Below are 27,304 nucleotides of genomic sequence, written 5' to 3'. Positions count from 1 at the left end.
AGGAGATGGAGGTTCCTCTCCCCCTCCTGGCCCCCAACCGGGGGTGGAGGTATGGCAAGATGCAGACAAGGCAGAGAGCAGTTCTCAGGGCCCCTATCCCTGGGTGGGAGTCAGGCCCCCTGAAACTTTGAGGGTCCCTGTCCTTCCAATACCCCACAGGGCGCCTGGGTCATGGCCCTACCCAGCTAAGGCATTCATTCAACAAGCTTTTCAAAAGGACGTTCATCCATTTATTATTTTAACATAAATTCATTGAACACCTACTTAGTGCCAGCACTGTTTGGGGTCCTGGGACGGGAGAGTCTACAGTTCAGGGGGACACAGCCAAGTAGGTAAATGACCTTGGATCTGAGGGTTACAAAGGGAAGGCACAGAGTGCCCTGATGTACACCACAGGAAACGGAATTTGGTCTGAAAGAATGGGGGGCGGGGGTGGTGCGGTGTGTGTCTTGAAGAAAGAAACCTTTCAGTGGAGATCCGATGGCAGGGAAAAGTCAGCTGCACAGAGGGTGGAGTTGGTGGGTGGGGTGGGTAGTGGAGGGAAGCGTGTTCCTGATAGAGGGAACAGCATGAGGGATGCTCAGAGGGACAGAGCTTGAAATCCTAAAAGCTCCCCATCCAAATTCTGTAGCCAGGCTCACAAGGCCTTCCAGAATTAGGGTCTGAGGGCTCTGTTGGCTTTGGTTCCTCCCCCTCCTTCCCAAATGACCCCTCTTCCAGGAAGAGGGCTCTGGCCTCCCCTCTGCCACCCCACAGAGATGTCAGCATCTGCTGACTCAGAGCTGAACCTGAACTTTGTTTGATGCGACGCAGGAGCCCACACTGCCCATCTGATCCCAGGGATCAGACCTGGCTAGGATCTCCTGAGGGCAGAGTTCTACCTCTTCTCCTCCTCATGCCTCCTTCCCCTGATGCACGGTACCCAGCACTGGGGCCACAGGGACTTTCTAAACTGGGTTTGGCAAAGCCATTGCTTGTTCTGGTGACCATCGCTCCTCCATGGGCCTGTCCCGTGCAGCCTGCTGTTTCTCCAGCCAGGTTTCCAGAGCCCTGCATTCCCTTCACTGCTCAGGAGTCCTAGACCCATAGCTTAGGGAGCAACTCACTATCTGATTTTAAATCCCCCTCATGATTCCTCCAACAGTAGGAGTCCAGTCTGTGCCGGGGAGCTCACTCCCTCTACAAGGTGGAGAAGTTCATAGCTGGATAAATCCCTGTCCGAAACTGCTTTCTACCCTGCAGGGAGCGAGTCTGCCTCCTCAGTCTGGTTTGTTCATTCCCTCATTTATTCCACAGATGTTGACGGCATGCCGATTACGTGCCAGGCAAGGTTCTCCACGCTGAGAATATAGCAGCAAGCAAGATAGATAAAGTCCTGTGCCCCAGGGAACCTCATGTGTAATGGGGGGTGGGGGGGGACAAAACATGTGTCATGAGTGCTGAGAGGGAAAATACAGTGGGATACGAGAGGAGAGACAGACAGACGGGAGTTGGCTATTTTAGGCAGGATGGTGAGGACAGGCACAGTCGAGAAGGTGATATTTGAGCAGACCCCTGAACGAAGGGGGGCGGTACCCAAATGGGCGCCTGGAGGAGACTCCATCAGCCTCAGGGGCTACAGCGAGGCCGGCAGGGAGGGGCCCAAGCTAAGTCCAGGCACAGTCCTTTCCCCACTGCACTCTTCCCCGACCCAAACCCTGCTCTGCCCCCAAAGAGATCTCAAGTGGAGACAGCGCCTCCCCCCATCCCCCACCCCGGGCCAGCCCAGTGCCCATGGTGCCACCTCCCTCCTTACTGGGGAGATGCAGAGGCCACCTTCAGGGAGGCCCTAAGCAGAGGTGAGAAAGTGTGAGCTTGTCTCTCTCCCCAGGTACAAGCACAGAGGGCAGTCTTTTGTTCAGTACCTCTAGAGCTGGGTTTCTATATGGCAGGGAGAAATGCTCTGGTTAGGGAGGCAGCCTACCTGGGTTTGAGCCCTGGGACTGGCTGTGTGACCTTGAGTGATTCCCTTGGCTTCTCTGAGTCTCAGCCCTGCCTCTCTCCCAGGAGGAATAGGTTATCCAGCCAGGAGATCCTTTGACTGTGGGCTCTCCTCTCCCCAAGGCCCCCACTCCCTGCCCTCAATGACTTCACGGCCCAGGAATGTGGAGCCAACACACCAGGCACTGGTTATAGTAAGAAGTTCAAAGCTACAGAGAGCAGCTGTGACTGCCCAGGAGTCCCCCATTGTCTTCCACCCACCCTCCTGGCCCCCAGCTCCCCTATACACTCTGATGGGGGCAGGGAGGCAGGCTGGGTCAAAGATCCATGGTTACTAGGCTGCTGCATAGCTCAGGCTGGGAAGGGGACCCCACTCCTTGAGCCCAAAGTACCTCCTCAGCTTGAAACTAGGAGAGCTCACATCTGTGAAATGGAAGGTTGCCTCTGAGGTGTTAGGAAGGATGCCACCTGGCCAGACTGCAAGCTGGCAAGGAAAAGTATTGAGAGGAGAAAGATGGTAATGATGTGCTCCTGAAGAATTTCTCCAAAGGCCTGGCGGCAGAGTCCAGGGCCTACCCTCTGGAGTTGGGCCTACCCGTTATAGAGGGACTCGTATCCAAAAAAGTCAGAGACCTGCAGGAGAGGAGGAGCTGGCCGGTGGAGTTACTTGGAAGACAGACAGTAAAAACTCGGAGAAGGGAGAAGAGAGGAGAAAGAATAAGGAGATGGACTGAGCAGTCTTGAAGGCTTCCTGGAGGAGGGGGCCTGGAGCAGGGCCCTGAGGTCAGACAGAGTCAGCAATGGCAGCAAGAATGAGGTGTAAGTGTCATAGGAGAGTTGAGAAGGGGAGTCTGAGAGGCAAGGAGAGAGCAGGGCAGGGCTCAGGGCTGTCTGGCTGTGCCCTCGTGAGCCCACACGGGCACATTCAGATGAGGCTGACACCAGCACCCAGGGAGCAGCCCACGCCAGCAGGGCTCCTAGCTGAGCACAGATTGGGGGGTTGCAAAAAGCCTCTGGGCTCTGAGCAGACGAAGGCCATCTGCCGTCTGGGCCTGGCACGGAGCTCCCCTTGGGCTGGAGCTGGACCACGAAGCCCTCGGGTCAGGGCTTCCTTCCTCCCCATGTTTTTGTTCAAGTTGATTACATCTGAGGAATTTTGGCGTCCAGGAACAGAGGCCCACGTGTGTGCCTCCAGCAGCCTGTGGTTATCAAAATCCTCAAAGGGTAAAGTGCTCAGCTTAAAAGGAGCTGACAGTGGGCCTGAAGGCGTGAGGAAGAACCTCAGAGACACCCCCAAGGACTCCCAGATCCTCCGGAGCACCTCCAGGATCTCAGCAATGTCCCCAGAATGTTAGTAACACCACAAGAACTCCCAGAACTTCAGAATCACCCGCCACGAGCCCCCAGAACGTCAGTAACACACCAGAACCTCTAAAACACCTCAGAACCTCGGCCCACATTCCAAGGACCCTCAAACTCCGGCAAATCAAGCACTGGTAGGGGCAAGATGGTCAAAACCATGGTACGCGGTTGCAGAAGGCCCAGAGACCCCTCATTGCTCACCACCCTCCCATCCCAGCTTTTGGCTCTCTGAGTCCAACTGCACCCCCCAAAAGTTCTACAGCACCCAAACCTCAGTAACACCCAGAGCCTCAGCAACACCCCAATTCCCAGCAGCACAGCAGAGAATGGCCAAGGGTTGCCTCAGTCCAGGAGTGGGGGATGGCCCACGTGCCTGCCTGTGCAGCCCAGCCCACCGTGAACCCATGGATACACAGCCAAGGCAGGTTCAACCCCACGTGGACCAGTGAGCTCTGGGTCCGCCCCCATCTACACAGCACACTCACATACACACATATCGAACTGCCCCCGGCACACACAGGCGCCTGACCCTGGCTCCAGACCCAGCCTGACCCCATTCAGTGGCCGGAAGGCAGTGCTGTTGGCTGCTAAGCTCACAACAGGAAGTGTGGATGGCTCTCTACCTCCTACCTCCCTTGCCATGTGGGAGCATCAGAAGCATCTAAGACATGCCTTTCTTAGAATTCTCCTGCCCCCCTCACCAATAACATCATCATAGCATGAGGGATGTAAGCCAGACTGCTCTGGTATGAGTGTGGACACTGGTGGGGAGAAGGAGGGCAGCCAACTGTTCCAGGGGAGCAGTGTGTTCTTCCCCTCCCAGAGTGCCAGCTAGAACTGACTCAGAGGAGGCAGGTTTCAGCTCAGGACAAAGGTAGCTTTCTTTGTCTCACAGAGCAGTGAGCCCCCCATCAGAGGAGGCAATCAAGAATAGGCTGGTAACATCAAGATGCCTTCAGAGGAGGACTGGCCAAAAGGCCATGAAGATGCCCCCAGCTATTAGAGGCCTGGATTCTCCCTTCCCAGCACGTCCTCCCTGGGATGGTGCCACCATGGTCTGGTCTTGAGATGTGGGCTTTGTGCTGCCCTCCTTCCTCACTGAGGACACCAACTCCCGGGCAGATCCCCTGAGTTCTCTCTCCTTGTTCCCTGCTGACCACAGGACAGTGCTCTCCGTCAATCTCTTGCCTACCAGCAGACCCTACTCAGACACAACTCTTCTGATGTCTCCCTGCGTTTTGGAGCTCGTACTAGCTCCCCTGGGTCCCCCGAGTACAGCAATCTCGAGGTCTCCAACCTCATCCCTCAGAATTGCTCAACCCTACCATTCCTGCCCCCTTGCTGCCCTCACCTTTGTGCTCTGTCGTACCCCCTCCCCGCTGTGCCTCTTCCTTGCTCCCTCACCTGTCCCGATCCTACCTGGCCCGCAAGGCTTGGCTCCAGCCCCACCTCCACCAGGCGTTCTCTTGATCTCTCCCTTCCGTATCTCTTCCTTCTCCTTAGTGGTCGCCCTGGGGAGTCCTGTGCCTCCAGGCAGGCAAGGTGCTCCCCGCCCCCTGGGGCCTCCTCCGCTGAGCCGCCAGCACCAGCTCTGGCTGGGATCCCGGAGGGATGGCTGGTTGTGCCGTCTCAGCACTCGGCCCTGAGCAGAGTCCCCAGCACCTGCTTTAAAAGGTGTTTGATCTCCTCCTCCCAGAAAGGCAGCTCCCTCCTTCCCACCAGCTCTGGCCCTGCCCCTCCTCCCGCCCCCCAGGCCTCCCGCCTGTGATTCTAGCATCAGAGAAGCCCACCCCACCCCCATCTCGCCAGCTCAGGGCCACAGCCCAGCTGGGGCCCCACACAACACACAGGGCGGCTTGTCTTTGGCGGAGACTCTCCAACCCCCAAACCATTTGCCCGAAACTTGATCTCCTTGGCCCTCAGAGTCACCTCAGTGGAGAAGCCTGCACAGGGCTTTAATGGCTGAGTTTCCCCAGCTGTGGCCCAGGATGGGCTAAGGAACCCCCTACCTACCTTCATGTGTCACCATCCATCACTCCCGGGGAGCCATCGCCTGATGAATTGCACCAAGCCGGAGGGGAACCACCAGCTAAGCTTTTAATAACCCGATCAGCACCCTGCTGCTGCCCAACTGGGCTGAGGGCCCTGACCATGGGAAGGGGGGCATTTGTCACACTTTCATGGGGCTTTGGGGCTCAAATTTCAGGTATGATCCATTCCAGGGGGAGGGCCAAAAAGCTCTCTCAGAGAGCTTTCTCTTCAACTCCTCATAGCCCAGTCTGTCTCTAGAAGAAGTCTGGGGTTCTGGGGCCTGCTACTCATCCCAAGCACCTTCCTACAACCCCCAAGTCTGCAGGGACAGTCGCCCCGATCACCATCCCAGAACGTGGAAGGGGAGGTGATTAGCTCAGATTCACCACGCTCTTCCCTCCCCCTCCTAGCAGGGGTGCCCTGGAGGGGGGTAAATGAGGAGAAAAGGGCTCAGAAGGTGCTAAAACATGGTGCTGTGGTAGTCAGGGAGGGAAGGGATAAAGGTGGGGACCAGAAGAAGGGCCCTAAATTCCCAAGAGAAGGATACCAGGGGAGGTGTCTTCCTCCTCAAAGGAGAAAGGGTGTACAGTCAACAAAAGGGTGGGGCCGCCAGGCAGCATTAAGATGTGAGATTGGCTTCCAGTGATGGTAAAGACCCCAGAACAGAGGGCACAGTGAGGATGGGGCCAGGGCTGTGTTTGCTTAGTGGGAGGGAGGGAGGAAGGGAGAGGGTGCAGTCCAAACCAAGATGGAAGGGGCCTCTGAGCTGACTGCAATTTTCCCCATGGAGAAGAAGGATTTTCAAAGAGTTAAACCCACGACACTAGGAGCGAATTAAACTTTGGCCCATTTTTAGGAATCTATCCTCAAGTACCACTTGCATATATATGCAGAGAAGATACCCAAGGCTGTTAGTAATGTAAAAATTTGACAAGCCTGATATCCATCAATAAGCTTTGATAAGTCTATATGGTAAGGCACTATTCAGTTGTCACAAAGAATGAGGTACCTCCTTGTGGACTGGCATGGCAGAACCTCCAAGACATAATGCCATGTAACAATAACCAAGAATGCAAGTTGCAGAATAATACACACCTATGTTCCTTTAAACTAGGTATACGTGTGTGTGTGTGTGTAAATACATAAAAAATGAATCTAGAAGACACACAGAAAACTGTTCACAGTGATACACTCAGGGGAGGGATGAGTTTGGGGAAATGAAGGAGATTTGCACTAGTAAAAACTATCTATTATCTATCTATCTATCTATCTATCTTTAGTAAGCAAAAGGAAAACATTGTAAGGCTGTGTTGAAGCTGCTGTGAGGAGCTGTGATGGCATCACTGAACTGTGTGAAATACATTGTCTCCAACCTAGTATTGCACATTCCACAGCCTCCCTTGAAGTTAGATGCAGCCCTGAGTCGAAGTATTAGCCAATAAGATGGAAAAAGAAATGTTGAGCATAACTTCCAAAGAGGTGTTCTTTAAAAGAGAGGTGTTTTCTTTAGTCTTTCCTCCTTCCAATTGGTTGAAATGTGCTTGTGATGGCTGGCTCTCAAGCAGCCATCTTGGACTATGAGGTGAAGGTCATGAGTTAAATAGGATAGAGCAGTAAGTGAGCTGCAAAGATGGAGAAGTCTGAGCTAAGACCAGATCTTAGGGCTGGAGGAGACCTCAGAGACCCCTGTTCTACTCCTACTCACCCTCACATCCAGAGGAAACTGAGGACCAGAGAGGCCACATGATGTGTCAGGGACAGTGACTGAGCTAGGAGTTTTGCCCGAGATCCCCCACCCCCACCCCACCCACATGCACACACAGAGTTCATGGTTCTTTCCCCAGAAAACTTCCTTTCCCAGAGCTTTAATGCTGCTCCATTCTGTGGCTAGGGGACTCCCTCTGGGGCCCAGTCCGAGGACTAGGTGAAGGCCCCCAGGGTTGGTTAAGTGGTAGACCTGGGACATACCTCTCAGCACTCTGATGAGAACACAGCAGAACCTCTGCCCAGAACCTCTGTGGGTCTGTCAGTATCTCCTATTTGGCTTCTTTCTTTCTTTCTCTCTCTCTGTCCTTCTGTCTGCCTGTCTGTCCCTGTCGATTAGCGCCTCTTTTCATCCCTATTATCGTCTCTCTGTCCGCCTCAGTCTGCCTGTCTGCTATCTTTCTATCTCTCTTTCTAACTCTGTCTCTGCCTCTTTCTTTCGCTGTCAATCTCTGTCTCTCTCTACCCTTCCTGTCTTTCCCTTTCTGTTTCTCTCTCCTGCTCTTGTATTGTTTCTCTGTCTCCCTCTCTCTGAGCCTGACTGTGAAGTGCATCTCTCTTCCTAAAGGTTTTAGGCGGTACCTTTTCTTGGGTCGTGTTGTGTGCTGACTTGGTGCTGCCCCTACCAGCTCCTGCCTCCTCTCTCCCCCACTTACCTCCTCTGGCCCCCAAGCAGGCTGGACTCCCTCTCAGGGGTTTGAGTCCGTGGAGCCAGTGGAGCAGCTGGGCAACTGGGCACAGAAAAGGCAAAGGTCAGTGCCGTTGATGCTGCCAGAGAGGCTAGCACCCTCGCCCTCCTGCAACCGCAGGAACTTCATTCTTTCTGAGCCAAGGCTGGCAGAGAGGGCTGCTGGGGAGAGCCCAGGGATCATGGGTATGGCCCTAGCCCAGGCTGAAGGCCAGAGCCAGAGGGCTTCAGGGGTGACCCAAGACTCTCCTGGCAGTGTTCCATGCTGGAGCCTGGAGCAAAAGGCCGGGAGGGGAAGGGTGGGGCCGGAGGCATGGAGGCTGGATCAGTTGCCACTCAGAGGGGAGAGTTTCAAGGTAGCCAGGCCCCAGTCTTAACCACCACAATCAATGGAGGGAAAAAACCAGGCTTCTAATTTTGCGTTTACCACTTACTAGCTGAGTGACCACAAACAAGGCCGTTTCCAGCTCTGGGCCTCAGTTTTCTCATCTGTGCGGTGGAGAGAGACTGGCTGCTACGTTTCACTTTGCCAGTTGGAGTCTGTTCTATCATCCCATGAGCCTCTGGCACTGTGGATTTGAAGGGAGTGGGGTGTGGACCTTGGGCAGTTCCACTGTGGGGGAGGGGAGGCTACTGGAGGGGAGCTGGGGGCTGAAATCCCAGTGTGGAGCAGTGATGATCGTTTGATCCCACTGGCCTGGGAATCAGGAGTCTGAGGTCCAGGTCCATCCCTTCACTCACCCACCTGATCTCTCTGTGCCTGTTTCACCATGTGTAACCCCATCTGGTGTTAATAGTCCCAGCTCCCAGGCCTTGGGAGGATCCAGTGAACTCACAGATGTCCCTGCCATGAGGACTCAGCTCTGAGCAGAGGTGGCGGGTGAGGGAGGGGGGAGTTGGAGGTGGGTCTTTGGGGATGAGGGTCTGAGGGCCCACAGGAGCCATGGGGGCTGTCAGCAGGGGAGGCTGAAAGGAACTATTGTGGGAAGCAGGAAGGGGCTCTCTGGGGCAGGCTAATTACAGGCCCAGGCTCTTCCAGACAAAGCCAGCAGCCTCTGAGTGGCCATTCTTCTGGAGAAGAAAGAAGACTTGGCCCCATGAAGTCCTTTCACGTTGGGACTGCAGAAGGCGGCCTGGAAGTCAGCACTGTCGCCTCCTGTCTTCACCTCACACTCTGCCCCTTCTTGGCTCCTTCTGTGGGAGTCGGGACTCTTCCTGGAGTTTAAACCTTTTGAAAAACCACAGGAGGCTGAATCAGGGAGGCAGCTGGGAGTGGAGAGAACCCTGGGAAGGGAGTTGGGATCTGGTCCTGCTCTACTATCCTGGGCTCAGTTTCTCCATCTATAACATGGGGGAACTATCCGGTCCTGACCTGCTAAAATTCACTGAGGTGTCCAGAGACTTCCTCGGTGGAACTGAGGCCAGGCCCAGAGAAGCCTGAGCAACAGAACACTGCCTCCTGCCCTGTGGTTTACCCCCCCGCGCTGCTACCCTCCCTCCTGGGCACCAGCCTGCCCACTGAGACACCGGGATGCATCTGAGTCCAAGTGTGAGTCAAAAACCCAAAATGGTCTTCCCTTCTCACAAACGGACTCGAGATGAACTAGCCAAAAGGAGTATTCCTTATTCTTTTATGCACAAGCAAAAGCTGGGTTGGGCTTGTTGATCACTCCTCCTTCCCTCCCTCCCTCCCTCCCTTCCTTTCTTTCTAGAAGGTGTTAAAGGTCCCCCAGGCACCTATCTCTTGCCCAGCCCTGTCCTGGGCACACAGACGTGATTCCTGAAGGCACCTGCAGTTGAGCGTGGGCAAGTTTGAGGTGTGTGCAGTGTGTGGCAATCGGGTGGAGTCACCAGCCTGATCCCAGAGGAGGAGGCTTTTAGCCAGACTGGAGGAGGAGTAGCATGACATCAGATGGGGCTGGGCAGCTTGGGCAGAGGAAAGAGCACCAGCCAAGGCAGGGAGGAGAGACTGGGCGGGCCTGGCTTGGGGCAAAAGTGAGCCTTCCCCAGGACATTGAGTGAAATAAGCCAGTCCCCAGAGGACAAACACCATGTGATTCCACTTATATGAGGTGCCTAGAGTAACCTCATTCACAGAGACAGAAAGTAGAACGGCGGCTGCCAGAGGCAATGGAGCGATGTTGTGTAATGGTGTAGAGTTTCAGTATTACAAGATGAAAAGAGCTCTGGAGATTGGTTGCACAGCAATGTAAATGTACTTAACACTACCGAACTTGCGCACTTAAAAATGGTTAAGACGGTCGGTTTTATCTTGTGCATATTTTACCAGAATTAAAAAGAAAAAAATAACCAAACATACACACCAAAGCATGAGCTCTGCCCAGAGACTGAGTAGGGGAGGGGAGGCTAGAAGTGGGAGGGGTGGGTCATCAGATGCAGAGGGCCCTCAAACCATGCTGTGGCTGCTGGCACAGTCACCTCAGATCTTCTGCAGAAAGCTGGAGGGAGGGAAAGAAGGGAGGAAGGGGGAAAGAGGGAAGCGTTGAGGAAGGGGCTCAGGCTGAACCCTGAACGGTGGTGTGCATGGGGCCTGCTTGCAGGGGCGTGGGTCTGGCTGTAGTGCACAGAGGTCTGCCCGAGGGCAGAAGAGACTGGCTCCCGTCTTGTAACATCTCTGAGGGTCACTTCAAACATGCAAGAGAAGAGAGCTACCTCTACCGAATCACTGCGTCTCCAAGACTTTAGACCTAGCAGAGGCAAACCATGGCTTCCAGACCCAGGCTGGTTGGCCAGGCCCAGCTGTGGAAGCAAAGGTTTCCAGGTAACCTCTGCCAGCCACCCTCTTCCCATAATGGCCAGACTGCGGCCTTTTCCAACATGACTTGCAGAATTTTAAACCGCCAGAACTTATCTGCGAAGACTTATCCGTCCAACTCCTACCCATCATACAGATGGGTCCACTGATACCCAGAAAGGGAAAGGAATCTGCCCAAGATCACCTGCAAGTCAGGTGACTAGAACTCTGGTCTTCTAAACGGTCTCTGCCTCAGTTTCTCCTTGGGGGACCTGAAGAAACTGAATTTTAATCATTGCAGAGGAAGCCTGCCACATACATCAGGACCCTTATCTGGGCTGGCCAGACCATCTTTAGACTGGTTATCTCTTACTTTTTGAAAATGATGCCTTCCAGTCAAGGTGACTTCAAATGAACTCTTTTGAATGAAATCTATGCTGTCCATAAATCTACTCTTTAGACTCAGAACGAAGGTACAGAACTCCCTAATAGTTTGAATTTAAATCTTTGAGCCAGTCCCAGGCCACATTCAGTAGGGGAAAATGTAGATAGGTTTAGAATCTCTGGGTTCAGATCTCAGCTCTGTTTCTTACTAGCTACATTATCTGAGATTCTCTCAGCTTCAGCTTCTTCATCTGTAAGATGAGGATGATTATATCTATCTCACAGAGCCATATAGAGTGCCTGGTACCCAGCAGCTGCTCAGTGAGGAGTATCACAAATGATGGTGATGATATTGGCTAATGATGAGAATAATGACGGTGGTATAGTGGTGATGGTAGAGATGGTTCTTCCTGAGGAGTGTCCAGAATCCACCCTCTCCCACTGGATATCAGCAAGACCCAGGATCAGGAAGGATGGGCTCCAGCTTGACAATTCTTTGGTGCAACAAGCTCTGGGCTCTCTGTAAAGTGAAGCTGTGCCCCATATTCTGCGTTTTGATTCAGAAGGTAAACAAATGGGTTCTAGAAGCAGGTGCTAAGGGTATGCTCCCAGGAAACAGACACTCCCCCGACTCAAGAACTCTAGGGAATGAACAGGCATGTGGAGATAGGCTCTCCTGGAAATGGGAAGCCCTGATTACCCCATACCTGTGTGCTCCCCACACCGGTACTCCTTATCCCTGACCCTGCTCTAATTTTTCCATAGAACTTATCATCATCTAGCAGACATCATAGTTAACTTACTTTCTATATTTAGTGTTTACTTTTATCTGTCCCCACCTCCCTCCCCCACTAGAAGATAAGCTTCAGGAGGGCAGGAATCTTTGGTTCACTGCTATATTCCAGATGCCTAAAATAGTGCCTGGCACACAGTAGATGCTCAATAAATATCTGCTGAATGAACAAAAGCTAAATGGGAGGAATCCATTGCTGCCTTTTTTCCCTGGGACGGGCCCAGCTTCCTGGCTTGTTACCTGGGTTCTCCTCAAACAAACAGAGAAACGTGGGGGTGTGGCCCTGAGCGCCCAGCCAGTAGGCTTTCAGACTGGGCCCAGGCAGGGACGTGGCTGGGAGGGGGCAGCGCTCAGCCCGGGGCTCAGTCCCTGACATGGGCATGGCCTTCAGGGGGCCTGAACCCTGGGTCCCTGCATCCCTGCTGAGCCAGAGGCTGAAGGCCGAGGAAAAGACTTTGGACCTGGAGTTTGAGGTCTTGAGCGTGGGGTTTAACAAGGAGGGCAGATACGCCCTGCGGCTGTCAGCTGAGAGGCCCCAGCAGGCCAGCTCTGGGGCTGGGGTGCAGTTGCAGGTGAATGATGGGGACCCCCTCCCTGCCTGCTCTGCTGTCACTGATGTCGTTGAGCAGAAAGACCCTGGCCGGAGCCTCACCCTCACCAGGAACAAGTTTGTCTTTACTTTGCTTAAAGGTATGAAGTAAGGGTGGAGGCTGGGGAGAGACAGGGACCCTGCAAATCCTGCCTGGCCCCTGTCAGGGACTCCAGGGAGCCTCAGGGGAACTGGGAGGGGCGGGGGCAGAGCTCCAGATTGAATCCCAAAGCTCTGCCTGTGTCACTTGGGCCAAATTGACCCTCTGTGACCCCTGCCTCCTTCAGTATGACACAGGGATGCTGACGCTGGTCACCCAGGGTCGGGTGAGGAAGAAATGAAAGGACAGCTGAGGAATGGCTTTGTGAATTTGTAAGAGCTGAGCACACAGCAGGTTTGGGGCCAGTCCCACCGGCCATCACACTGAGTAGCCTTAGAGCCACTGGACTGTGGGTAGGCAGGGTAGACAGAGAGATGGAGACCTGGGCCCAGCCATCAGGTAGAGAGGCAGGAATTCCAAAGAGAGAATAGTTAAGTGACCTGAAAAGAGCAGAAGATCCATACCTAGACTGTGAAGACATCCAAATGGGCTTCCTGGAGGAGGAGGCACATGCAGGAATAGGGAACCTAAGTTCCAGGCCTTCATGTGGTCAGAGATCAGAGTCAGGTTGAACTCCTCCCTCTGGGTGGCAGGACCCAGGACCATCTCACAGGCTAAGAGCCCTCCACTCCCTACATTAGTAAAGGGAGGGGGCCATGGATGGGGCCTGAGAGGGGGTCATCCACAGGGAAACCAAGCCTGGCTTCAACTCAAAGGCCGGGCAGCCCGGGTTTCCCAAGGGCCTTGCCTGTCCTCCTCATCCCCTGGGGGAGGCAGAGAGAGACCCCAGAGACCACCTCTGAGACCCCTGTTCCCTACCCAGCTTTCTGCAAGAATGATGGACAGCATGACGCACAGCTGCGCCTGAAGGCTGAGCAGGGCCTCCGGAAGGGCGGCCCAGAGGGTGGGCGAGGCCATTTTTCCCATCTACCCGCGCCTGGACGAACCTCTCGGCCTGGGAGCACGAGGACCCGCACCACTACCGCGGCAACCTGTCTCTGCTCCGGGCCAGTGCAGACCCCACGGCCTGCCACTGCGGGAGCCTGGCCTACAGGGTGGCCTTCCACATGCACCGGGCCCCTCAGCCTCCTGCCACAAACTGGCCCCCCAGCGCCAGCTAGCCAGAACCAACGTCACCGCACCCAGAGCCCCAGCTGCCCGGGCTGCAGGTGGGTGTTCCCTGGGTCCCCATCAGGTTCTAGAATCACTGCTCCCCCAGTTAGAAGACCTGTGTCTTTGATAAGCCTGGCTGTCCCCACAATCTTTCACTGAGCAGAGCAGCAGGACTTGCCAAGCTTGCCTCATTCAGTTCTTAAGAACAAGCAGTCTGAGGGGGCAGCAGGGAGTCCCAGTTTGAAGGAGGAGACAGAAAATGGAGCAAAGGCCACACAGATCAAGGACATCACTGGGTGGGGTTTCTCTGCCCAGTGGGTGAGTGTCCCCTGAGAGGCTTCCGTCCTCAAACTCACTCTCGCACGTTCTCACCAGGTTTTGAGGGAGGCCTGGAGTGACCAGGAGACAGAAGTCTCTCTGTGCCCACCCTCAAGCCCATCCAGCTCTCACCACGGCCAGGAGGGACTCAGCCCTGAACCAGGACCCTGGCAGCCTCAGGCCCAGGTGACAGGGTCTAGTCCTCGTCCGAGCTGAGGAAGGTTCCCCAACGCAATAGTGTTCCGCAACCAGTGTGTCTGGTGGGCCTCACAGTCAGTATAGATAGACACTAGTAGAGCAAGCAGCCCATTTCACAGGTAGAGAAACTGAGGATCACCCCCAAGGACGCTTGATTCCATTTAACGCCAACAACATTTCCTGGGGACCTTAGTGCACAACAGTGCACGGAATCCAAAGCTAGGTCAAACCCCAGGTTCAAGATGCCACCTGGCTTGAAAACAGTCTGGCGTACTGTGGGCATCATATGGTCCCACAAGTTATGTGCTGGAAGGAGAGCTCTGGTGAGGAAGTGTGTGGGTCTGATTTTGGAGCCTAGGAAAGGTGTTTCAGAAGAGATATCATTTGAGGTGAATCTTTCATTCATTCATTCGCTCATTCATCCATCAAACATTTGTTAAGTGCTGACTCTAACAGATCCCATGCTAGGCGGGTAAGATTTAGGAATGGCAGTTCTGGACTTTGAGGAGCACATTCCAAGGAGGAGGGACCAGAATGAGCTGGCTGAAAACGAAAGGGTTTGGCTAGCAGCAGAATGAGCTGAGGTTGAAACTAAAAGTTTACAGCCAAAGGTGCCTGGCTCTCCTGCAGCACCTCCCCCCCACAGCGCATTGGTCTAGGCTGAAGTGGAGCCCACGGTGGTGGGCTGAGTTGGGCTGGAAGACGGCTGACGGACGGGAGAAAGTGGAAGGAATCAGGAACAGTGACAAAAGAGCTAGGTGGATGTTCAATTCAGGAGGCAATGGGGGACCACCAGAGGGGTTTGTGCATGAGAAAGACAATCTGACCCGTGGTTTAGACAGAGTAATCTGGCAGAATGTGCCAGGAGAACTGGAAGGATGGACCAGGGACCAGGCACCGACTTCTCTTGCCCAGGTCTCAGTCTGTTACATGGACTACTTTGGCCCCTGTTTATTCATTCATTAGTCAGTCGATCAACAAATACTTTTGACCACCTATTGTATGCCCAGCTCTGTGCTGGGTGCTGAGGAGACAGCGGTGAGCTTGTGAGTGAGATAGATGATACCTGGGTTCCAACATGTTCTACAGTTTGTTACAGGACTAGATATGCAAGAAGCTCAGAGCTCAGGGAGAAGCAGTCCCCTGCTGTCTATGTCCCAGCATGTCCTGGCCACCTGAGCCAGGGGACACATGGACAGTTCTTTGCAGGCCGCAGCTCTGAATGCCTCTGAGGGAGGGTGGGACTGCTGCAGGGAAGGGGGACTGAGATGGCTGAGCCATCCGAGGCAGCTCTAATTTCTGTTATTTAATGCTGTCATTTCCCTGCCGTTCTCCCTCTTAAAGTGTCAGATGTCTGCTTCTACCAAGACAAGAAAATGGCTTTCAAGGGAGAGGAAAATCGCTTCCCTCCTGGGGGTGGGGTCAGCCATCACAGCCCTGACAACAGGGCCAGGAAGCCAGGGGGGAACAGACAACGGAGAGGGATCCTTCAGAGGATAGAGGGGCTGTTTCTTTCAGCTCAGGCAAACTCATCCAGCAGTTCAGCCTGAGGAAGGAGGGGGGCACCTTTCTGGTGTCTTTGGAGGCTCAAAGACACAGCTGGTAGGACAGCACCATGACCAGGGTCTCAGCGCGGGGTGGGGCCGCAGGCTGTCCTCCGGGCCTGTGGCCAGCTCCCTGGGGAAGTGGATGTGGCCTAGAACCACAGGGATCCTTAAAACCATCCTCCCTCCCCTCCTTGCAGATAGGGAAAATGAAGCCCAGGATGGAAGGACTTAACCCAGCTCTCTTTGATTCTCAACTGAAGAGGAGGAGAAAGCAATCTTGGGGCGGGTGAGGCTGGTGAGGGGAAAAGGCGGTGAGCAGGACAGATGGAGAGGAGGGAACTGCGTTCTTGAGTGTAGCTCAACTTCAGCAATATTCAGTTCAAGGCCAGGAATGGATTTTAGGCTATAGATGCCAATGGATAGACTCAAGGCCACCTCATACAGGAAGCCTTCCCTGCATTGATTTTGTCCCTTCCAAACTAGCCTCGGTCCTGTCTGGTCAGGCATTTCAACCATTGAATCTATTCAATTTCAAACTTTATTGTAAGCTGACAAGTTGCTCTCCAACTTGTGTGTCAGTTTTTTAAGCCAGAACTGATGATGGTTATGGGTTGAGAGATGGGGTAAGTGTGGAGCTGGGGGCAGAGGGCAGGGGGATTACTAATGCAGTGATCAAGAGTGAGTAGGGAACAGGAGGCAGGGCTCGGTGTGAAGCTTCAGTGACTGACTTTGAATCACTTTGCTTCTCAGCCATGGCTCACAGGCTTCACAGCCATGGTCATAGCATTCCAGAAATCTTGGAGACTCTGCTGGGACAATGAATTCCCCTGAGTTAACATCTTCCCTTCTTCAGTACTCACATTTCCTGTTATGTGTGTGGGGAGATGGGGAGGTGCCGGGGTCGGGAGGGAGTGGGGGTTGCTGGTAGTGTGGGCTTATGCCCCATGAGTATTTCCAGCAGGTACTAACAGACTCCGGGGTAGAGATCACTCCCTCGGGCCCTGACCCACGAGTTGGGGGACTGGGCTGTGCAGGCAGTGGCTGGAGAGGGAAGTTTACTGTGCACGGGAGGGAACGAGCTCCAGGTTTCCTGCCAGCTGCAGTGTCCTCTAGCGGCTTCCCTTCTGGGAGGAGCTCCACCAGACTCATCCTGTCCCTTGACCCTGCCTCCTGCGCCTCTTGGCGGGTTTGAGACCACAGGGCAGTGCCACCCCGGCACCCCCAAGGCCCTTTCTCCCCAGGGCAAGAGAGAGTTTATCTGACCAGAATGAGGGTGGCCTGTCCAGTGCCAGGCAGGGTAGGTCCCCAAGGATGAGGGAAGCGGCGGGGTGCAGGCCAAATCTGGCAGCTGAGCCCTTGGGGGTGACTCCCGCTCAACTCTCTTAAGGGCATATGAGGCCTCCTGGGGAATTATGGGGCAGGGGAGGCCACAACTGCTTTGGGCTGGGAGCCGCAGGGCCCTCAGGGGCCGCAATCCCTCCTTGTACCTCACTCACCTCTCTAAGAGATCCTGAAGGCGGAAGGACAAACTCCTGCAGGGCAGCGCCGTTTAGGAGGGAAACTATGGACTGGAAATTCCCAGTCAAGAAATTTCGGGAAACATGAACTTTAAAATTCCTTGCTGGTAGCTCTGTGAGCCATCCTGGGGGCTCCTTCATGCTAGGCCCTGGAGCTTCCTCCCACGCGGGAGGGGAGGGGGGAGGGGAAGGAGGGGAAGGAGGGGGAGGGGAAGGGGAGGGGGAGGGGAAGGAGGGGGAGGGGAAGGAGGGGGAGGGGAAGGAGGGGAGGGGAAGGAGGGGGAGGGGAAGGAGGGGGAGGGGAAGGAGGGGGCGAGGTGGGCTCCCTCCCCTGCATTTACCTCTTGCAAACAATCGCACTTTTGTTTCAAGGAAATGATTCTGTTCCCGAGGAGCCTTTTAAATGATGCTTTCAAGGGTCTGTTTTTTTAAAATTCTTTCCATTTAAAACATTTTTTTTTGCCCTGGAGGGGGAAAAAGAGAAGAAAAAGCTAATAAAGCAATCACCAAATGCTGAGCGCCTGGCTCTAATCCTGTGGCTTCTGATTGTGGCTTTGGCACCAACAGGCTGGGGGGGTTCATGAAAAGGAGTGGAGGGGAACGAGCAGTCAGTGGCTCTCCTGGCGTCCCTGCTGCCTGCGGTCCCCGAAACTCTGTCTCTGCGTCTGTGTCCCTTTGTTCCTTCCTTCCTCCCCTCCCCCAGCCCCCTCTCTGATTCTCTCCATCCTTTTCGGGTCCCAGTTCTGGCTAGATCTCCAGACCAGCACACTTCCACCCCAGGTGTCTTTCTGCCTTCGGGCCAGAGCACTCCAGGCCCTCACTCTCTTCCCCTTCCTGCTCTGCTTTTCAATTCATTCCGCCTTTTATTGCGCACTATTGTATATACTATTTCTGTTGCCCTGGAGATGGGAACAGTTCTAGTGGGGAAAGGCGCACACACTGTTGGATTTCATTAACATTCCTGCCCGGTTCATCTGGGGTGGGGGTGGGGAGCTGGCCTGGCGGGGGAGCTGGGTACTTCTTTGCTCACGCCCCTACACCTCAGTGCCAGACCTTCAGGGTCAGTGTCAGGCTTCCCTCCTGTATCCAGTCTCATGGTGGAGGGGGATGCCCACAGCCATTTCACAGGTGGGGAAACAGAGGCTTGGACTGCTACTAACAAGGTGGGAAAGGTGGGAACAGGTTAGATCAGGACTGCTAACCCCCTCCCAAGCTAATGCTCCAGTCCCTCAGTATTGGGGCCCCAATGTCACCCTTCCCCCTCCCTTCCTGTGCTCCATCACATACGGAGGATGTGAGCAGGTCAGCTCCTCCTTGCAAATGAGGCAGTTTTACGGGCTTTAGAAAAACACTCCAATTGTTCCCTCAATTACCCCGAGTGGATTGAATATATTAATCTCTCTCTTAACTCGAGTGAGAGACTCGGCTGCTGCCCCTCCCCCAGCCACCAGCACCCCTCCACGGGCACGTGCTGGGGAGTGACTCCCAGCCCCTGCTCCCCTGGCCTGGGCCCCAGATCAGGTCAGCATACTTCTGCTGTGCCTAACACACACACACACACACACACACACACACACACACACACACACACACACACACACACACACACACACACACACACACACACACACACACACACACACACACACACACACACACACACACACACACACACACACACACACACGGCTGCTTTACATTCCTCCATCAATTCTCATTGATTTTGCTCCTTTGCTGCTATTTGGAAGAGCCTTTTCCTTGTGTAAACTCAATCAAGGGGCGAGGGTGGTGGGAGAGGACTGCGGGCAGCTCCCCCTTCTGCTCCTGTGACAACTGCCTCCAGCTTAAACACACTCTGCCCCAGGCGGCTGAGCTCCGTTAAAAGCTACCTGAGGTTTCCCTTTGTAGCTCAATTTTCTTTTATTTCTGGGGAACAAAGGCACTGTCAAGACGTTCCTAGAGCGCGCTGTCACCCATGCAGGGAGGGGTGTGGACCCATCACCAGTCGCGGAGGAGAGCTGAGGCTGGCAGGAGAGGCGGGGTTGGCCAGGGCTGGCCCCAGGTTGGGGGGGAGGGGCGGTGAGGGCCGTGGCCAGACCCTCCTCGGGAAGAGAAAGGCCCTTGGCTATTTGTACCACAATGACCCTGCAAGCTGCCTGCTGTCCCTTCTTGCTCCTGGGTGGCCCTGAAAGACTTTCTGCCCACAGGGGCCTCTGAAGGGCCTCAAAAGTCCCTGGACATAGTGGATATGACCTGAAAATATGTAAGTTGGGGGGGTCCCATATTTATGTCCTTGCCCGAGCCAGTCTCTTCACCCTGCCTGCCTGATTTCCAAGTCTCTATATATGCCTTTGGAGTCGGTGCCTAGAGCTCAGACGGGTGGGTTATAGGAGAGTTTGGGGTTCAGCCAACTTGCAGTGAGAGGCAGGTACAGTGGGGTCAGGTGGATCTGGGTTCAGGTCAGTCTCTAACATTTATTTAGTAGCTGTGTGACCTTGTGCAGGTCATATAACTTCCCTCAGCCTCCATTTTCACATCTGTAAAATGGGGGAGAGCAATGCCCTCTGTTGCTGGGAAAATTAAATGAGCTGGTATATGGTTAGCCATGCCCTGCAGGCAGGGTTTAATAGATGCTCTTCTAGTAATGAGTTGGGATATCTGTACTAGGCAAAGCAGATGCGTCTGGGCCTCAGTTTCTGCATCTAGAAAAGAGGGTAGCTCCTGCTTGCCTAGCTGGCCTCCCATGGGAAGGGTGTTGGGAACTTGTGAAGCCCACTGTCTCTGGGACCTGGGTACCAGTTTTCAGGGTTGAGAAGGCTGGATCAGCCTGAGCGCTGGTCTGGGAAGAAACTCCATTAGCAGATTGTTGTATCTGAGCACACCAGATGGCCCCGCTGCCCCTCCCCCATCACTGCCTTCCCCCACCCCAGCCAGGGGCTGCGGCTGACTCACACCTCCTGGAGGCCCTGTGTATGTGTGTGTGTGTGTGAATGTGTGATATGTGTGTGGTGAAGGGGAAATGGAGAGGAAGGGGGTACCTGGCTCTGATGTCCTCCCAGCCAGCCCAGGCCCAGCAGCTGAAGGGCTCCGGGGTTGGGGGGGGGGCGGGGGGGATACTATGGTAGCCTTCTCATCTCCAGAAATTACCTTCGTGTGAAAGGAGGGAGGAGTGGCAGGAGGGTCCAGTTGTCATGCCTTTTAGGGTCATCTTTCTCTCTTCTCCCTCGCTCACACCCTTGGAAAGTAGATGTTCCCCCAACAGACACTCGGGAACACAGCCACTCTCACAGACGTGCAGACACACAAGGACACACACTTGTTGGATATACACAAACCCACCACATCCTGGACATGCAGAGACCCACTGCCCACATCACAATGATAGATTCATACCGACTCATTGACGGACATACATGGAGCACACCCCCTCCCACACACAGACCCATACCTCCACGGGACCCTCCTGGCTTTATCTCTGTACAAGCCCTCCAAGTGCAGCCTCTAGCAGAGGAGAAAGAAGCTTTGGGGATATGGCATGTATGATGTATGAGGTTAAATTAAAACCCCGTATGAAACCAGTCTTTAATAACTGGTCTCTAGGACTTCCCTCGTGGTGCAGTGGTTAAGAATCTGCCTGCCAATGCAGGGGACACGGGTTCAATCCCTGGGCCGGGAAGATCCCACATGCCGCGGAGCAACTAAGTTCATGCACCACAACTACTAAGCCTGCGCTCTAGAGCCTGCGAGCCACAACTACTGAAGCCCACGTACCTAGAGGCCATGCTCTGCAACAAGAGAAGCCACCGCAATGAGAAGCCCGTGCACCTCAACGAATGGTAGCCCCTGCTCACCGCAACTAGAGGAAGCCCATGCACAGCAACGAAGACCCAACGCAGCTAAAAATAAATAAATATTTTTTAAGAAAAAAATAAATAACTGGTCTCTAATATTAAACAGCGGATGGGGGAGGGCAGAAGGGAAAGAAAGTTGACAGTGCCCAGTTGGCCTGCCATGGCCCTGGTGAGGGGTTGGCCCGTCAGGAGTCAGCCGAGACACCCCAGCCTGGGTCCCCGGCTGGTTCTGCAGAGTCCCTGGGCTCAGGCGCAGCTGAGGCCAGCAGGATGGATGGCAGATGAGTCAGAGGTATCCTTTCTCTACCTGGATCTGACAGCCTGCCCTTGGGCCCAATGGTCCAACCTCCCTTGGCCCACAGTGATCATCTGTCCATCCAACCATTCATCCATCCACTCCCCAGCAGTAAACAAGGTAGCTGATCTCCCAGCCCTTGGGGAGCCACCAGGCTAGGTGGGGAGAGGAAATAGGAGGAGTTGGAAGACCATGACTTAAAAAGCTCACTGTGAGGGCTGCTGGAGCTTGGGGAGGAAGCGATGGGCATGAGCTGGGTGGTCATCAAGGACTCAGTCTGCCGTAGGAAAGCCAGTTCTGACTGGGAATCAAAAGACCTTGATTTAGGACTCCATTCTGCAGTTGCATAAGAGCTGTATGACTTTGAACAAATCACTTACTTCCCTGGGCCTCAAGTTCCTCATCTGTACAGTGGGCAGAGCAGTACCCACTGACACGGAGGTTGTGAGGCTCAGGTGAGGAAGAGGGTGAAAAATTGCTTGGTTCGTTAAAACCCACCTCACAAATGGGGAACATCTGATCCCTGCCTCAAAGAATGGGTGCGATTCCAGTAGGGACTGAGGAGAGTCATTTTCAAGCGGAGAGAACAGGGTAAGCAAAGGTGTGGGTGCATGAGGTGTGTGAAGGAACAGCAAGAAGGGAGAAAGGATGGAGTGGAGAGAGCGTGTTTGTGGGATGAGGAGTTGCAGGGGATGCCGAGGGAATGGAGGGTCGGTGCCAGCTCCCAGGCTCTGAGCCCTTTGCTATACCGTTTGCCCAGGCTGCTCAGAGCCAGGCTGGCAAAGGGGGAAGCTACAAAGCCCATTAGAGCACTGCGTGGGTCTTGGGAGGTGGGCAGGTTAGCCTCGATAATGTCCATTTTCTGGAGCAAGAAACTGAGCCCTTGGGAAGTAAACCATTTACTCATGGCTTCCTATTGACTCAGTAGCAAAGCCAGGCTAGAATCCAGGTCCCCACCATATATTTTGCTTTTTCTGATACAGTAATCAGCACAGAGGAGGGAATGACTTGTAGTGTTCTTTCCCAGGGAGACTCATTCTTCAATGGGCTTTCCAGGCAACATGACAGGCTCATGGGCAAGCATTTGGGGAAACAGATTTCTTCCTGGTGGCCCCATCTCACACCAAGTCCAGCCCAGACAGATTACTCAGTGTTAAGCTGACCCTAACAGCAGTTGCTCATTGTTGTACCGGGTGGTTTGGGAGCAGGACTGGGGATGGGGTTGGGGCTGTCAGTGCCTCAGAGTCCCCAGGCAACCCCCCTGGCCTACTGGAGTTGGCTGATGACACCTAGAAAAAAGTGTTGCATAAATAGCCCCAGCACAGAATTAAGCCCTTACCCACCCTATCTGAGGAGTGAGAGTGAGTCACTGCCGAGAAGATGCTGTGGATCGATACCGAAGCTGGATTCAGGCATGAATTCAGATCCCTGCTCTGCCTCATACTTAGTGCTCCTGATCAAGTCACTTCACTTCTCTGACCCTCTGTTTTCTCCTCTGTAATATGGGGATAATGATGCCTACTTTGCAGTGTGATTATGAAGATTAAATGATATGCTAACCTGACTGCATGCAGTCCAGGAGCCCTTCCTGGAGGAGAGGGGATTCCAAATCGATTCCAATTCCAATACGGATAAACTGGAAGGCACCACTGGAAGGATACAGCTTCGGAGGCAAGAGTGGGACACACATTCGCACCCCTTCTATCCCTGCAGGGAGGTGTGTCGATTCGTCCACCCAAGAATTATTTGTTAAATCCCGATTCTCCTCCAGGCCTGGCCTCTCAGAGTCCTCAGGGAGATAAGACACCACAGTGAGACCACTGCAGTCATGGGTACAGGAAGGGAAGCAGCTGGGCCTACCCTGGGCGAAAGGGTGAATGTTCTTCTTTTAATTCCTGCTCTGCCTCCTTCCAGCTATGGGACTTCTTCTCTGTGGCCCTCTTTCTTCATCTATAAAATGGGAATAATGACAACAGTCCCCTGAACATGTAGTAAATTTAAAGAACACACTAAGTGCTCGAAAACTTAACCTATGATTATTATGCGGAGTGAATGGCAGCCTGCCAGGTAAACAAGGGCTGGGGGGCTACATTCCAGGCAGAGGGAACAGCCTAGGCAAAGACCCAGAGGCTTGAGAGGGCATAGTTTCTTTGGGGAACGCAGGGAGGTAAAGAGTGGTGAATGCGGGGGCAGGTGAGGGGCTAGGCCTTGGGGGCACGTCCTCCTCAGAGGGAGAGAACTGAGTCTGCCGCCCCGCCCCCGAGCAGGAAGCCTCCCTAGAATCACAGTCGGGAGGTGGTGGAGGCTGGGTGGAGCTGAGGCCCTCGGGTGGGGATTGTTGCAGAGGATATTATTTTAATCTTCCTCTTAAAGCATAATTGCTTTTCGTCGGTGGGTGTTCTGGGACGCGCCTCCCCACAAGATTGCTTTCCAGGCTCCTCTCCTCCAGGAGACAGGCAGGGCCGGGCCAGCTCCATGCTGCATTAATACGCTGCAAATGCGATTTCATGGCCGCAAATGAGATTAGGGCCAGAGGCTCTGCTCTCTGGTAGAGACGGTGGGCAGCCGGTGTGGACGAGGGGCAGGTGCTGAGGAGGGAATGCGAGAGAGGGAATCAAGGGATCCCAGCAGGTAAAGCCTGAGTAAGCAGTTTCTTGTAACTGGAGCTCCTCGGACCTGCTGGCTCATTCCAGCTGCAGAGTGGGCCCCGAGGCCCCATCCTGGGAGTGGCGTGCTCTGGGCTGTCCCTCCCACCCCCAAACTCCCCACAAGCACCTCATTAAGGGAGAGGGCTGTGATGACAAATGCGGGTTCTACAGCCACATGGCCTGGGTCTAAGCTTGGCTGTTCAGCTCCTGGTACTGCCTCTGTTTTCCCATCTGTAAAAGGGGGTTACAGTTGTACCTACCTCACACGCAGTTGTGAGCACCGAGTTAACAGATGTAAAATGCATAGAATAGTGCCTGGCACATAACAAGCGCTTGTTAATCATTAGCTCTTCCTATGAGGTTCACACCAAATATTCATGCCCGAGTAGGGGAAGAAGGCCCCTGAGGGCTTGTTCTCTGGAAGAGAGAGGGCTATTTGGGGAGCAGGCATCACTGTCCCAGGCTGAAGTGGGGGCATCTGGGGAACTAGCGGAGAGGAGGGAAGCATCTGATGCTAACGTCATCCCTCACTCATTCAACGAGCACCCACCTGACACCAGTTCTGTACCAGGCAACAGCCTGGGCCTTGGGGACAAGGCATCACCAGGCACAGTCTCTACCCTCAGAGGAGACAGACCCTCTCCCAGAAAAGTCAATAGTGGGTCATGAGCCAGGCCAGGGGGAGGCCCAGGGGCTATGGATCTGATGCCCCTCGGTGGAAGTGGAGGCAGTGGGGGAAGGTTTCAGGGAAGATTTGCCCGAGGTTGTTCCATTTGTGTCTTGAAGAAACACGATGAATTATTCAGGCTGGTAGAGAGAGGACAGTCCAGGCAGAGCTTAGGTGAAGGCCAGGAGGCTGGAGAGACCAGAGCCATTTCAGGGGACTGCAGACGTGTAGTGTGGCTGGAGCGTGGGTGTGAGGCAGGGATCGGGAGCAATGAGGCTCGAGGGGCTGAGGCGAGCCGAACATGAGGCTCCTGAGAGAGTCAGCATCTCTCCTGAGAGCAGTGGGGCCTACTGAAGTGTTTATCAAAGCAGAGGAGGAACTGGGTCAGACTTGTGGGTCAGAAGAGTTGGGGTGAGGGAACTGGTTGAGCCTCCTGCCCACCCCCCCTCAGGCCTCTCTGCCCTGAGTGGACCCCTCGACCTTGGCAGGGTCCCTCTTCTGCCCCCTCCTGATGGAAGGGAATAGCAGGTGGCCTTCCCTGCTTACCCCTTTATTCAGTCCTTTGTTAACGAGTTATTGATTCTGCAAAAGAAAAATGCCCAAAAGCCACGTTGCTTCTTTAGCAAAGTGATTCATGGCACGATGATGGGACCTGGGCTGCCCCAAACAAGAGGTCTGGTTACCAATGCTGAGAGGACTCCTTCAATGTGGTGATCAATAAACATGCCTGCTGAGCTAAGGGACGCGGTGTCAGCCAACGAGGAGAATAGCATATCCGTGACAATCACCCCAAGTCTCCCGTTGCACAGCTGGGGCCGCAGGGGCTCCGAATAGGCACAAACTGGCATAAACATGGGGGAAGCTCGGTTTTCTGGGCCACCTGCCATGTGCCAGGCGTCCATTCTCTCACCTGATCCTCACCGCACCCCTGCAAGGTAGATTCTCCTTGCTGCTTTGCAGGTGAGGAATTGAGGCCCCAGCTGGTCAAAGGACTTGTGCAAATGCTTGTTGCTGGGGCTGGAGGAGCCCCAGTTAAAGCCTCACTTGGCGGATTCCAGGCCGGTGGATGGTGTTTTTTGCTGCCCAGTGTGATGGTGCTGGGCCAGGCTGGTCAGTCCTGAGGGGCAGAAACGAGGCGCGGTGACAAGTTTGGGACTATCAAGTAAGCCATGATGGAGGTACATGCATTAGGCCCAGGAGCCAATGACTGAGAAGATCCAGGTCACCTCTGCATAGTAGGGCACCAGAGGAAGGTCAGAGGGCAGCCGCCCAGTGCCTCCAGGATCCACCACCCAGACAGCAGACAGGCTGCTTTGAAGGGGCTTAGCTGGAACTGGGAGCTTGATCCCAGGCATAGCCCCCAAGCACCAGGACTCCACCAAACAACACTGCCACGCATTTGTGCTGGATACAATGGCCTCCTCTGGACACCCCAGCTTCTGCCCTGGTTTACAGGGGCCTGGCCCAGCCGTGCCCAGTGAGCCTCCAGGATGCTCCGCCTCTCTCTCCTTTGACTCTTGGTGTCTGTGGACAGCACTGTCACAGAGCAGCTCTCTGGCCCCATTCAAGAGGTCGGGTGTTTTCATCTCTGACCTTGACCTTTTACGTGTTGTCCCAGTTTTAGGAGTGAAGGATGGAGAGATGTGACCCCTTGCCCTGGGAGTAAAGGAAAAAGCAATATGCTTTGGTGGTTATGACCATAGGCTTTGGAGCCAGCAGATCTGCACTCAGATCCCAACTCTGTTGCTTCAAAGTTTGGACAAGTCCCTTCATTTCTCAGAGTGTCTGTTTCCTCTTCTCTAAAATGGAGTAAAAACAATAACTCCTGGGGCTGTGAGTGTGAGGATGAAATGAGACAGTGAGGTAAACTCTGGGCACAGCACCTGGCACAAAGTAAGAGCTCACTCATCGTTAGCAGGGTGTGAAGATGTGGAGGTGATGCATGGCGGCAATACCAGGGTATTTATCAGATGAGCGCTCAGGCCCGCAAAGAAGGGCTCACGCAGCAGGAGCATCAGTTGAGGGCCTTGTAGGAGAAAGAAGGCGTTCAAATTCTGTCATTTGAGGGGAATTTATTAGAGGCGCTATTTGCAAAGTTGAGAGTGATGTTTAGGAAAAACAAAAGGGACAGTGTAGTCCCCTGGGGGCTAGTAAGTGAGAGGAGCCGTCACTGTCTCTTAGACCTGAACAGGCAAGAGGGGGAGCGATGACCTGGAGGGGCAGCTGTATGGAGAGTGCTGCCTGCTAGGCAGGGTGGCCCTGGGGAGAGGGACCAGCCAGCCCAGAGAACCAGCCAGGAGGATCTTCCTAGCTCCCTGATGGCCCTCCCGTAAACCCAACCCAAACAGAACCCACTGAAGTGGCCACATGGGTCAGCCTCCTGGGCACAGCGCAGGGTGGAGAAGAGGGAGAATGCATGTACGGTACAGATGGGAGGCGCCCAGCACCATAGGTGACGGGAGAGGACCCTCCTGCCACACTCACCTGCTCCCCAGTTGGAGCATTCTCAGAGGAAGCCGGTGGCCCTGTCCTTGGGCTGCTTCTTTGGTGTGGGCGGGACTAAGGGCAGGAAGGAGGACAGGCTGGAGGGAACCACAGAGAGAGGGGCTTCCAGGTGCCCCCTGCAGAGCTCTGGCTGCAGTGTCTTAAGCTCAAACTCTGCTCAGTGCCTTAAGGGGTAGGGTGTGAAATGGCCCCCAGGGGC

The 27,304-nt window shown here is 54.4% G+C and overlaps 1 protein-coding gene across 1 annotated transcript in view; it reads left to right on the top strand.

Moving 5' to 3' along the window:
• The first annotated feature begins 12,085 nt into the window (after positions 1–12,085).
• CCDC33 (coiled-coil domain containing 33) overlaps positions 12,086–27,304 on the top strand; it is a 116,601-nt gene continuing 101,382 nt past the window's right edge. The window contains 4 exon segments of the mRNA XM_033440158.2: positions 12,086–12,447; positions 13,270–13,312; positions 13,314–13,394; positions 13,396–13,562. Coding sequence (XP_033296049.1) covers positions 12,132–12,447; positions 13,270–13,312; positions 13,314–13,394; positions 13,396–13,562 — 607 coding nt within the window. The 5' untranslated portion in view covers positions 12,086–12,131.

Source organism: Orcinus orca, chromosome 2, assembly GCF_937001465.1.
Source record: "Orcinus orca chromosome 2, mOrcOrc1.1, whole genome shotgun sequence".
NCBI lineage: Eukaryota > Metazoa > Chordata > Mammalia > Artiodactyla > Delphinidae > Orcinus > Orcinus orca.
Note: the sequence above shows the minus strand (reverse complement) of the source record. Positions and strands in the feature narration are given on the sequence as shown.